The sequence below is a fragment of the Hyaena hyaena genome, unplaced genomic scaffold (genome assembly GCF_003009895.1).
Source record: "Hyaena hyaena isolate Hyena2069 unplaced genomic scaffold, ASM300989v1 scaffold_886, whole genome shotgun sequence".
NCBI lineage: Eukaryota > Metazoa > Chordata > Mammalia > Carnivora > Hyaenidae > Hyaena > Hyaena hyaena.
The window spans coordinates 187,401-201,194 of record NW_024081520.1 but is presented as its reverse complement, the minus strand read 5'-3'; the positions used below and the strand labels follow the sequence as shown (position 1 = coordinate 201,194).

The 13,794-nt window shown below is 50.6% G+C and overlaps 1 protein-coding gene across 2 annotated transcripts in view; it reads right to left on the bottom strand.

Annotated features, from left to right (window-relative positions):
* PCGF3 (polycomb group ring finger 3) overlaps positions 1 to 13,794 on the bottom strand; it is a 61,743-nt gene that overhangs the window by 22,765 nt on the left and 25,184 nt on the right. For both annotated transcript variants that reach the window (XM_039220380.1, XM_039220381.1), the window contains exons 7-8: positions 4,575 to 4,685; positions 3,673 to 3,761 (exon numbers count right to left, since the gene is read on the bottom strand). In XM_039220380.1, coding sequence (XP_039076311.1) covers positions 3,673 to 3,761; positions 4,575 to 4,685 — 200 coding nt within the window. The remainder of the gene's footprint in view (positions 1 to 3,672; positions 3,762 to 4,574; positions 4,686 to 13,794) is intronic.

Sequence of the window (13,794 nt, the reverse complement as noted above, 5' to 3'; positions counted from 1 at the left end):
TGCTCCTTCCTCAAAAGAAACCCAGACTCCACAAAAGAGGAAGATGGGTTAAACCCAGCAGTATGAGCAAAAAGCCCACAAACACCCACACAACCTTTTGTTAATCTAAATAATTATTAACACTGTGTGAAAACTTTAGTAAAATTACCAGTAAAATTACAAAAGTATCATCACCTAAGATTAAAAATTACCAAAAATGATCTGGAGCAAAACTTTAGAGGACTTTAACAAATTCTGGAAGGTGAAAATGTCCTACATGTTCCTACACTGGAGGAGAGGAGTCAGAAAAGAACATAAAGATCCTCTTGTTCTGAGAAGCAGAATCAGATGTAACTGATTCTACAGATTGACACAAAATATACATTTAAACATGCTTAAAATTTAAGAGCACTACTAGAGAAATACAGAGAAAAGTAACAGATCTTGAAACTGCTGGAGGAGAAGAAAAGAGAAAGACAGGGGCGCCTGGGTGGCTTAGTCGGTTAAGCGTCCGACTTTCGCTCAGGTCATGATCTCGCGGTTCGTGGGTTCGAGCCCCGCGTCGGGCTCTGTGCTGACTGCCAGCTCAGAGCCTGGAGCCTGTTTCAGTCTGTGACTCCCTCTCTCTCTGACCCTCCCCTGCTCACGCTGTCTCTCTCTCTCTCTCCTAGAAATAAATAAAACATTTAAAAAAAAAAAAAAGAAAGAAAGAAAAGAGAAAGACACCCTGGAGAGAGGATCCAAGAAGGGCACCCACACCCCTGGCCCCAGGCAGGGACCCAGGCTCTGGAAAGGAGCACCCAGCAATGCAGCCAAAGGGCGCCAGGAAGCGTGTGCCTGAAAACACAAAAGAGGCAGAGGGAGGGAGGCAAACCATGAGAGACTCTTGAATGCCGAGAACAAACTGCGGGTAGATGGGGTGTGGGGGAGAGGGGAAGGGGATGATGGGCATGGAGGAGGGCACTTGTGGGGATGAGCACTGGGTGTTATATGGAAACCAACTTGACAATAAACTATTTAAAAAAACACACACACAAAAGAGGCTAAGAGTACAGAGACAAAGGCTTCATTCAACTCAAGAGGTCAGAAAAAGATGGGCGCCTGGGCAGCTCAGTCGGTTGAGCGTCCAGCTCTTGATTTCAGATCCAACTCTTGACTTCAGCTCAGGTCACGATGTCAAGGTTCGCGGGTTTGAGCCTTACATCAGGATCTGCACTGGCAGCACGAAGCCTGCTTGGGATTCTGTCTCTCCTCTCTCTGCCCCTTCCCCACTTGTGTTCTCTTTCTCTCTCTCTCAAAATAAATAAACTTAAAAAAAAAAAAAAAGAGGCCAGAAAAAGCATCCTTAAGAAAACACAACATTTGGGGTGCCTGGGTGGCTCAGTCAGTTGAGTGTCCGACTTCGGCTCAGGTCACGATCTCATGGTTCATGAATTCGAGCCCCGCGTTGGGCTCTGTGCTGACAGCTCAGAGCCTGGAGCCTGCTTCAGATTCTGTGTCTCCCTCTCTCTCTGATCTTCCCCTGCTCACGCTGTCTCTCTCTCTCTCTCAAAAATAAATTTAAAAAACATTCAAAAAATTTAAAGAAAACATAACATTTGATCCACTAAAACCAAAAATTGATTCTTTTGAAAGTAACCAATCAAATTGACACATCTTTGGCATGTTGAGAATAAAAAAGAAACAAGCAAAAATTAGTAACAATAAACAGTGGGAATGTTAAAAACTGACAAAAGAGAAATGCAGCCAGAGAAGAACCCTGTGCATGCAACTTCAGCGATGCTCGGGCCTTGCGCTGGAGGCCAGGTGCTCAGCTGGCACAGGGCGCCACGGGAGCGCCCGGGAGGCCCGATGGGACGGGCGCTTCACCGGACTGTTACTCTTCTCTACAGACTTGGAATGCAACTGATCGTATTCTGTATTTCCATAGACATACTTCCTTCTCTGTAATGCTCGTGATAATTTTAACAACACAGAATACAGCACTGGAAAATTAAGATTCTGTTATTCTATTCTTGTACCTAAACCACACCAATTATTTGGTAAATATATGTGTACACATATATGTGTACACATTTGTACATATTTTTAATTAAATGTATGTATATCAGAATATATATATATCCCATAAACATATACATATGTTAAGTGCAGACATGTATATATTATATATACTCAGAGATGGCCAATACCCCTTGTTCTCATGGCTGTTCTTAAGCTTCTCCTCTTTCAGATGAACTTCAGAAGCAGCTGATTAATTTTTTTTTCTTTTTAAGTAGGCTTCATGCCCAGTACAGAGCCCAGCAAGGAGCCCAACGCCGGGCATGAGCTACCACCTTGGCGTCAAGACTTGAGCTGAGGTAAGAGTTGGACCTGAGTCACCTAGGTGTCCCTTGATTAAATTCTATGCTAAACAGTTAAAATCACAACCACTGAGATTAATTTGGAGAGAACGGACGTTTTCACATCAGTCTTTCACCCAGAAACATCCAATTATTCAGTCTTTTCTGTTATGTTTTTTTCACAAGTGTCTTTATTTGGGCCTCACACAACTCTTGTCAGAGTATTTTAGAATTTTTACTGGTCATGTAAATAAGGCCGCCAATGCCTACTGATTGTTGGAGGTTGATCTTTGCCCCTAGCGAGCAGCAGCAAGTTCTAACGGTGTCCGGTCGACTGTCTTAGGTTACATCAGACAACAGTGTGATCGGAAAGTAATGGCATTTTGCTCTGTCACACACACGTCTCTTTTCTGTCTCCTCAGTGCATGGCCGGGACTCTTCAGAATCGTCTGAGTAACAGCTGATAATGTGCACGGCCTTGTTTCGGATATTAACGAGATGATTCTATTTCAGTACGATGACTGATAGGTTTCAAGTTAGGGTGCTGTATTAAAAAGCTAGGTACGAATGGGTGTGGGACTGGATCAAACACTCTCATAGCATCTCTGTGATTGTTTTCTTTTTTAAATTGTTAATGCAGTAAATGGCATATGCACAGATTTCCCTCAATGCTGCATTTTTTCTTTTTCTTTAATACATGACTGGACAGTATCTTCTTTTATATAATATGTGCGCATGCACAGAAAAATGCTCAGCACCAAGTTTTCCCACCTGGGGAGCAGTGTGTGGAGAACGGACTTAAATGTTTTGTTTTGTTTTTTTTTTAATTTTTTTAATGTTTATTTATTTTTCTTTTTTTTTAAATTTTTAATGTTTTTTTATTTATCGGACTTAAATGTTTTTATATTTAAAATGTTTTAGGGGGCACCTGGGGGGCTCAGTTGGTTAAGTGTCTGACTTCAGCTCAGGTCATGACCTCACGGTCCGTGGGTTCGAGTCCCGCGTCGGGCTCTGTGCTGACAGCTCGGAGCCTGGAACTGCTTCCGATTCTGTGTCTCCCTCTCTCTCTGCCCCTCCCCTGCTCACGCTGACTCTCTCTCAAAATAAAATGAGGACTTAAAAAAAACTGAAAGTAAATAAATATGTTTTACAGTGGGCATATTATTACCTTGGCAATTAAGGAGAAAAACGAAAGAGAAGGAAAACCTAAGATGTTTGACGTTTTAACTTTGTTGAGTGTTTGGCCTTTCGGCTCTAAGCGAGGGAAGCCCTGCGGGGGAGTCGCCAGCGGGCGCGGGGGCGGGGGGGCCGCGGGGGGGGGCGTGGGGGGCGCGGGGCGGGCGCCACCCACCTGCTCGTCGCTTCTGTGGTAGTCGTTGTCCTCCTCCTGCTTCTCCTCTGCGGCCTCTTTGTTCGAACTGTCATCTGCTTTGGTTTCACCTTTCAGCAAAAACAGGAGACACTATGTTATGAGATCCGGAATGTTAAACCCTTATTTTTTTTAACTGCAGAGTATACTCAAAATGCTGTAAAAATTCACTCAAATAAGACAGCTGCACCTTTAAGAGCACAAGAAACTGGGGAGAGCTGTCTCCAAAGCACCTGTTAAAACTCCAAGCCCTTTAAGGCGCAGGGAAGCTGAAGTCACTGTGCGTGGGTCTGTGAGCGTGTGAACCGGGGCGCAGCGGACACACCCAGGACGATTCCACGCTCGATACACCAAGTGCCCACAGGTAATGCAGGGCGCCCACAGCCTCTATCATTCCAGCACCGCTTTTAAAACGAAGACCTCATTGTGAGTGAGTGGTTGGGAGAGACCCCTGGCTTCCTCCACCCTTCCCAGGGGCCAGACCAGATCTCTCCTTTCTTCTGAGATTACTGGAAATACACAGAGCAGTCTAGAAGCTTCTCAGGAATCACTGTGCTCACTAGAAAAATGTCATGGCATCAAAGACATGAATAATGTTTTATGGCGTGTACAGATTTAAAAATACCACTAATTTTACAGTGAATCCCAATGTTATTTTGCCGTTCCAAAACAGGACAGCTGTACCCCACCTCCAGGCACTTTCAGGGCCCCCCGTGCTTCCCCTCAGTTCGCCTGCGCAGGACCCCTCTGTCCACGATCCACTTCTCAGCTCCGCCCCACATTCTCAGCGGCACCAGGAGCGCCGGACGGAGGCACAGGGCATCCTGAGAAAGGGGTTCATAGTAAAGGCCGGCCTGGCCGTGGGGGCGCAGAAGCCCACTCACCATTCCGGTGGGGATCCAGGTGCTGCTTTGCAGAACAGGTCTCCCCCTTGATGTCTCCAGGCACCTCCATGCCTAACTTGTGGTAGAATTCCCTCTGTTTTCTCATTTCCGCTATTAAAAGTGAATATACTCTTTAATCTTAAGGAGGCAATGAGGTACACTAAAATTCTGTTCACAAACACCACACAAAGAAAACAACAGATCGAGACTGGGAGGTTTTGATGGCCGCCACCAAGAAGATACATCTGGACTGAATCCCCGGGATCCTGGGGCAGCTGCCGCCCCGTCAAGGCGAAGCCCCGGGCAGCAGGCAGCCTGCCCACGCTGGTGGGCACAGACACACAGGCCCCCCGCTGGAGGCCGGGTGGACCCGGGCCGTTGCGGAGAAGCCCCTCCACCCCATGCCCCCACCCCAAGACTGCCATTTTCAACACGTGGCATCTGGCCAACATCCTGGACTCCTCAGCAGCACAGCAAACATAACCCGCCAACCAGGAGGCTACTCAGCAAGGGACTCAGGCTTTCTGGCACCTCAGGCCTGTGGCCACAGCTTAGAAATCAGCGGCGGCCCCTGATCCTTTCAGAGCTAGACAGCCACCCAGGTGTGCCTGGTGGTGCGTAAAGACTGCCCCCTGGTGTCCGTGGCCAGCCATCACAGCTCGCTGAACCCTGAGGAGGAAGCAGGGCGGCCCATCCCAGCAGGTTCCTTAGTGAAGGGAGGCCATCCACCACACTGGCTCCTCAGAGGCAACACCAGTCAACATCCTTGCTCCCTACAGTCAGCACGCCAGCCACTGCCGGCTGCACCAGAGAGGGTCCCCAAACAGCGGCGGCCGGGTCGGACAGTGAGAGCGCAGAGCATTTGACAAAAGGCAGCTATGAACCAACTTTTAGCAAAAAGTGACTCTAAAGCGTACACCCAGATAATGAAGCAAGTCATTGCTCAGGGCCGCAAGGCAGGTAGCAAAGACAATCTACACCCAAGCTGCTCAGACTAATAACCTACAAATCACTCTATGATAAATGTTTCTGTGTAGGCGACTTGGTAACTGCTGCACTTTTTACCTGCACCTGTGTCTTGTCCTATACGCCACAAGCTCAACGGAGCCAGACTATGTCCTGGTCACATCCTGGACCCACACGGACGCTTGGCATGCCCAATCCTGCAGGAGTGCGTGTGTGCAGGGGGCAGGGGCTCAGGCGGAAAGGGGACGGCCCTCAGAACCGAAGGGACAGCACTGCTGGCCCAGAGTGGGTGGGCTGCTTGAACCAAATATGGCAAGTACCAAGCCAAAAGGCTGGTCTGGAAAATTTGGGATTAGCTTGAAAAGAAATGAAAAAATCCTGTGAGAGCTGGCTCAGGAATAAAGGCGTGAGATGTGGGGCTGTCCCCACGTTCTCCAGAAAGGTGGCGCAGACCTGTGGTCGGCGCAAGAGAGACTTCTCTCCTCAGCTGGAGACATGGGGCAGCCTCCATTACCTTGCTTTCATTCCCATCTAAACATTTTTCACCTAGCAGAATGAAATAAGATTGAAAATAACAATACTCTCTGCCAGGAATATACTGGCATTGAAATGTTAATCAGGATAAATTTTCAGCAAGGTAACTTGTTATTTAAGGGGCGCCTGGGTGGCTCGGTGGGTTGAGCATCAGGACTCGATTTCTGCTCAGGTAATGATCCTAGGGTCATGGGATCAAGTCCCACGTTGGGCTCTGTGTCAACAACACAGAGCCTGTTTGGGATTCTCTCCCTCTCTCTCTGTCCCTCCCCTACTCATGCACACATTCTCTCCAAATAAACAAACAAACCTTGAAAACTGATACAGGTCATATTTATTGATGTGGAGCTAGCACCACAATATGCTGTCATGCAAAAGAGAGTTTATGTAACATCATAGATAAAAATTACAAGTCATTATCCTGACTTGGATAATGTGTGACTAGGACGCTGTGAAAATCCAGGGGAGTGATGAAGGGCACGAGCCAGTGTCCCTTCCTGACACTCTCGGCACCTCCTCAATGACAAAGGGCATCCCCGGGGCCCCACAGCCAACCTCACACTCAGGGGTGGAAGGTCAGCTGCATTCCCGTCCCCACCCGGGCCCTGCCCCTGGCACAAGGGCATCCACATCCATGCTCCTCATTCGGACTCAACGTCACAGCCAGAGCTCAGGCTGGCAGACGTCTCCTTCAAGGAGCAGAGTGGACCCTGGGATTGTGTCAGCTTAGCAGCAAAACTGTGATAGGAGGCAGGCACTTGCAGAACGGGGAGAAGGCGCATTTTACTGAAATATACATATAATACATTCATAAGCATAATAATCAAGTACATTCTTGCTCCTTATCGTTTTGAATAAACCGTCACCTGTCAGATTTACCTTCATTATTCCCTCCGGGGGGTCAGCCTCCCTCCCCTGAAGAACTTCTTGGGACTGTTCTTGCAAAGCCGGTCTACAGACAACACATTCCATCTCTGTTCGGCTGAGAAAGTCTATGTCTCCGCTCCTGGAGGGTAGTTCCTCGGGGTACGGAAGTCTTGGGGGGGCTTTTCTCTCTCGACACTAAGTATTTCGCCCTCTACTCTCAATGAAGGCACAGTTTTGGAAGACGAGTCAGGTGAATTCTTACCTTTGTTCCTCTGTACTCTGGCTTGTTTACTCTTATTTCTCTGTAGCTTGAAGAGTATGCGTAGATGTTGTGTTTTTGGCACTTATCCTGCCTGGTGTTCGTGGTTTGGTGTCTGACACTAATTTGGGGAGAATCTCATTATCATTTCACAGATTTCTGCTGTTCCTTCTCTCTCTTCTGCTTCTCCATATCCCGTGATGCACACAATACACGTCTGGGCATCCCAGGCCCTCGGAGATTCTGCTTTTGTTTTAGTGCACACTCACTTTATTTTCAGTTTTAGTGCACACTCACTTTATTTTCAGCCTCGGAGTCTGTTGATAGGTCCTCACCCTCTAGATTCTTCCGCATACAAGTCCTGTTACTAGTAAGCCTACCTGAGGCTTTCATTTCTGCTCCAGCATTTTTTGCTTCTTTCTTAGCATTTCTGTCTCTCTGCTTACACTGTCCACCCGTTCTGCAGTGCCGTCTGCTTTATCAGTTAGAGTCCTTAGCCGACTTATCACTGTTGTTTTATCTTATTTTATATTATATTTTACTTTTATATTTATTTATTTTGGAGAGAGACAGAGAGCAAGCAGGGGAGCATGAGACAGAGAGACACAGGATCTGAAGCAGGTTCCATGCTCTGAGCTGTCAGCACACAGCCTGATGTGGGGCTCGAACTCACAAACTGAACCGTGAGATCATGACCTGAACTGAAGTGAGTCAACTGACTGAGCCACCCAGGCCCCGTCACAGTTGTTTTAAATTCCAGGCTGACGACACCAACATCTCTGCCATATCTGGTTCTGATGTTTCCTGTCTCTAGAAACTGTTTTTGTCTTTAGCGCACCTTGTAATTTCTTCCTGTGAGCCAGACGTGACATGTCAGGGAAGAGGAGCTGCCGTGGCCTGGCCTGTGGTGATGCGGGGCAGAGGGGATGGGGGAAGGGCTCCGGGAACCAGCCCCCCCACCCTGAACGTCACCAGTGCTTCCCAGCTGTGTTCTCCCCCTTCAGTGGGAAGGGGTGGCTGGAGCTGACCGGCTCCCCTTGCCCAGTTTGCCTCTGGTTAACTAGCATCCCGGGGGCAGGCCTTGTTAGAAATATTTCAGAATGGCTCCTTTTCTTCCCCTGCCGGAAGCATGAGAGATATCTCTCTGATATTTACTGAGAGACCTTGGCCGAGTCCCTGGCAGTGAAGCTCATGATACGGTGAGGCCCCTGCTACGATCAGATCTCCTGCAGGTTTTTCTCTCTGACTTGTGCACACGGAACGTCCGGCAATCCCACAGCCACAGCCCAGCTTTCCAGTCCTGCGCTGGTTCCCACAGAGGCTTCTGCTCCGGAGTCTCTGCTCAGGAAGCCGGAGGCCCCATGTCCACCGCCGGTCTCTCCGGTCCTGGGGCAGCAGTCTGCCCGTGTCCATCCCTCTGACGGTCCCAGAACATTGGCTGATTTCTCAGTCTGTTCGGCTTTTTATTTGTTAGGACAAAGTGGAGACTCCCCAGTTCCTTGTATGAGGAACTGGAAACCGGAAGTTATGAAATTCAAAACACAGCAATTATAACAGTACGATTTTTATAATACAGGCTACTGACAGGACGAATATGCTCTTTTTTGGGGGAATAATATTTAATTGGGGTTAAAAGTTAGTGTTCTTCATCACCAAAACTGACGACACAGGTTCATCTCAATGTATTTCACATATTTCACTGTTGAGAAACGCTGCCACCAGTCCCCAAGCACGTGACCGTGTGGCCACGTGGCAGGGAGAGGCGCTCGGGGAGCCCCGTCAAGACTCTGCCACGCTGGCCTTCGTGGCCACCCCGCCACAGGCCAGAGCACCCCCCGAGGGCGGCCTGGGGCTCCGCCACGGCACAGTTAGCGGGCTCGGGTTCCGGGCCTGTAGCCAGCCTGCCGCCAACCTGAACGGGCTCGGGGAGCTTGCTCCCCCTCAGACAGCACAGCGCCCGGGAGGCCGCGTGGCGCCGGCAGCACTCCCGCTGTCACGGCGCAGGCCCGGTCCCCCCGCTGTCATGGCGCAGCTCCGGTCCCCCCGCTGTCACGGCGCAGGCCCGGTCCCCCCGCTGTCACGGCGCAGCTCCGGTCCCCCTGCTGTCACGGCGCAGCTCTGGTGCAAGTCGTCCCATTGTACCTTAGGACGGTGCGCTAAATTCGTTAAGAACATTATCAAATCTTCAGCAGAAGCTCATCTTCACAGTCACTCCAGGTTAAAGGAACTTCTTCTCCTTCCAAAAAACTTCAATCTGCCCTTAGCTCAAAACGACGACAACGTGCACACATTTCCACTACTAAGTCACTACCAACGTGCTGTGTGGAGAGAGAGTCAGGGTGTTTAGGCTCCACTCCTGACAGAAACTCGTCCGCCTGGTGACAGTGACATCTGAAAGAGTGAGTGAACTCGGCTGTGGACTCCACTGGTTCAATGACCCGTGGAAGACTCATTTTCAGCAGAGTGCCTGCTCTGATGCAGGACACGATGCCCTCTGAACACCTTACACCTGCACAAGCTTGGCGACCGTGTCCCACTGCGCATCTTCCTGATCCCCACACGCCTCTGCCACCACTGGATGGAACATGTCTTGGCAGATTCCACTTCAGGTTGTATTGACTTAGTATTTTCTAGACCCCTGGACGATGTTCCTGGCTGCAGCTGCTCCGGGCAGACTGTTCAGAGATGTTATTTCTTCAGTCACTTCAAACTCCCCAAATGAACAACTGAGAAGACCGGACACCAAAGTGAAGGAAGACCACTCAAAACCGCCCGCCTCGTTTTCTCGTGGGCCCCCGAGAGACTCCCTCCCGAAGCAACCTCCCCTTCTCTGGGCGCCGTGGCTCAGTGGCTACGATCAAACAAGGTCTAATTAATTAATTAATTAGTAAGCCGCTTTCCTTCTTTGGCTTAACTAATGAGCCAATCAGAAACTTACTTTGCGGCCTAATATCCACGTTTTATTTCTGTGATGAGGTTTCCATTTTATATTTTCACGTCTTTCCAGATGTCTCTTTCCTGTGCATTGGGAGCGCAGGGTCCGGCACACAGTCCACTCCTTCAGCTCAGTGCGGCGGCGCCTCAGGGCGTGATCAGCTCACACGGGCAAAACCATCCACACTTCACTGTGGCTCCATAGGGCAACATCTGAAGTCCACCCTTCCCTTCTTCCCGTCTCGACGTGACGGGTGCTAACTGGCAATAAGGAGTGTCTCGAGTGGCTCACGGGGCTCCTGAGACACTGGCGAGTCAGCCCTGCATTTCCGAGACCTGCGGTGCAAGGAGCGGCCAGGGTGCGCTGTCCACCCCGCCGCCCGTGCCAGCCCTGCGTGCTGGCGTGAAGACAAACGATGCAGGAGTGAGCGAGCGTGCCAGGGGCACTGACACTGCTCGTGGGTGATGGCGTGTCAACCAACACGATGTTCGCATCTCAAATATTACTGACTTTTTTCTAACCATTTAAAAGTATAAAAACATTCTTGGCTCACTAGCCATGTAACGATAGGCAGCAAGCCATTCCGGCCTGCACTTCACCAACTCCTGCTCCAGCCAGGGCGAGAGGGCAGGAGAAGGGAAGAAAAATGCGGAAGCCCAGGCCTAGGGATTCTACTTCCGGAGTAAAGCCTGATGCATCGACCCACATCCACACAAAAGCACACAGAGGGCGTCACCGCACCCCTCTTCTGTTAAAGCCACGGACAAGAAGATCCTGAGTGTCTGTCAGGAGACCTACGGGAGCAGAGCAAACCCCACGCGGCCGCCCTCGCGACAGGGCCCAGCCCGGCGTCCTGGCGAGCGCCTCCACGCCCTGGCGGCAGAAGCAGCAAGCTGCGGGCAGCGTGAGGCAAAGGAGGGAGGGGGTGGCTTGACATAAAAACAATTTGATAAATTTTATAAAATGTTGCCTCTTTGGGGCACCTGGGTGGCTCAGTCGGTTGAACGTCTGACTCTTGATTTTGGCTCAGGTCATGATCTCACGGTTGGTGGAATTGAGCCCTGTGTCAGGCTCTGTGCTGACAGTGTGAAGCCTGCCTGGGACTCCCCAGCCCCACCCCGCCCCTCCCTAGCTCGCATGTGTGTGCGCTCACTTCCTCTCAAAATAAATAAAAACTTAAAATATTGCCTCTACAAAGACAGATTTTTAAAAACTATTGAAAAAGGAAACAGGGGCGCCTGGGGGGCTCAGTTGGTTAAGTGTGCGACTTTGGCTCAGGTCCTGATCTCACCAAGTCGGGCTCTGTGCTGGCAGCTCGGAGCCTGGAGCTGCTTCGGATTCTGTGTCTCCCTCTCTCTCTGACCCTCCCCTGCTCATGCTCTGTCTCTCTCTCAGAAATAAATAAAAAACATTAGAAAAAAAGAAAAAGAAAACAGACCACTGAACAATGAATTCTCCAGCAAACAGGCCTCATCTACAAGGGAACAGAGAAACTGAGCTGGTGCGGGATCAGCAACGGGAAGCGAACCCTGAGAAGGTGCCGCCCGGAAGGCCCGGACGGAGGCAGGGGCAGGCGTCCCGCTGCCCAGCAGCCCGTGGCGGCTGAAGCCTCCCGCCCGGAAGGGGCCTCCATATGAGAAGCCAGGTTTGCCACTGTTGGCACCACCCGGAGAGCCGAAGCTGCAGACAGACCGCGCGGAGGAAGCCGTCCCGCCGTGAAGCGTCTCGAAGGCGCAGCGTCCCAGTGAGGGGCAACAAGCGGCCAAGGGCCCGAGAAGGGGAGAAGCTAAGCGCTGCTGGAAGAGGAGCCCCGCCTGAGGGCAAGAGAGGGCACGTCCCAGACAGCGGGGTCATCACACTCGCACCGTGTTCGCCACCAACAAACCCTCCATTACGCTTGGTCACGGCACCTCCCACACCGAGGGCACCTGGACTCTGCGGGGGGTGGGCGGCACTGCCTGGGGCAGGAAGCCAGGAGGAGCCTAGGACCCACCCGGCCCGGAGAGCAGGCCCCCCCCAGACTCCCAGGGCGGTGTTGGGGGCCACCCACTGGGGGGGGGCGGGGGCGCGGGGCGAGCTTCAGAAAGGACAAGGGCCACAAGGCGCTATGAACACACGCGCGTGCTCACAGCCCCGACCGTGGCTGGAGGGGGAACGACGGGCACCGTTCTGCCGGTCTGTACAAAATAGGCCTCAGGAGCCCCGCGGTCTACCTGGGCGCCAGGACAGGCAAGGTTTGCCGCTTCTGATGAGGCACGGACTGACGCTCCGCCGGTGCAGGGCGGCTGTGCCACACGGACGCCAAGCCAACTGCACCTGTCTCGACAGAATAACCACCGGAGGCGGGCTTCCCAAAGCCACAAGCCAGAACCCTGTCGGGCCTGCAGATGCCACCAGTTCACAGGGATGGGGCGTCCTCGGCAAGCCCAGACTTGGTGACAGGAGGAGCGGAGAGGTGGCAAAGCAGTCAACCGGGGGGCGACCTGACTTGGACCCTGATTGAAATAAACTAAAACAAGGAAACTCCAAACTTGTGGTGCTCGTGAGGCAGCTAGAAATGATGGCACTGACTGGGCATTTCAACCCCAGGGATTTCTATTACTTCCTGAGATTTATAAAGTGTTGTGGTTACATGTGCTACAAAGGTTATCTTTTAGGGGCACCGGGGTGGCCGTTAGTTAAGTGTCTGACTTCAGTTCAGGTCGTGTCTTGAGGTCAGTGGGTTCGAGCCCTGCATCTGGCTCTGTGCTGACAGCTCAGAGGCGGGAGCCTGCTTTGATTCTGTGTCTCCCTCCCTCTCTGCCCCTCCCCAACTCATGCTCTGTCTCTCTCTGTCTCTCACAAATGAATAAACATTAAAAAAAAAAAGAAGGTTATCTCCTGGGATAGGAAGACGGATGGGAGCAGCAGAGGAAACAGGATTCACCGTGAGGTGGAGACTGCAGATGCTGGGTAATAAATACATGGGGCTCTACACGTGGTTCTGCCTGCTTTTATGTTAACAATGCTCTATAATAATTTTTCAAGGTATTGGTATTTCACTTTGGTGTATTCTTTGCCTTTTCGTAGGACTCAAAAACTTTTGGGTATCAAAAGATTGTTCCCGTCCACATTTTACTCAGGAAACTTAAATTATTCTTGTATGAATGAATTTGTAAATGGCGCACATGAAAAAGACCTTAACAATATTATTCTTTAAGTTCTGTATTAGGTGTGCCCAGGTGGCTCAGTCAGTTAGGCATCAGACTTCTGCTCACGTCATGATCTCAGGGTTTCTGGGTTCAAGTCCTACATCAGGCTCTATGCTGACAGCTCAGAGTCTGAAGCCTGCTTCAGATTCTGTGTCTCAGTCTCTCTCTGCCTCTTCTCTGCTCATGCTCTGTCTCTTTCTCAAGAATAAATAAACAATAAGGGGCGCCTGGGTGGCTTAGTCGGTTAAGCGTCCGACTTTCACTTAGGTCATGATCTCACGGTTCGTGGGTTCAAGCCCTGCGTCGGGCTCTGTGCTGACTGCCAGCTCAGAGCCTGGAGCCTGTTTCAGTCTGTGTCTCCCTCTCTCTCTGACCCTCCCCTGCTCATGCTGTCTCTCTCTCTCTCTCTCTCCTAGAAATAAATAAATCGTTAAAAAAATTAAAAAAAAAAAAAAGAATAAATAAACA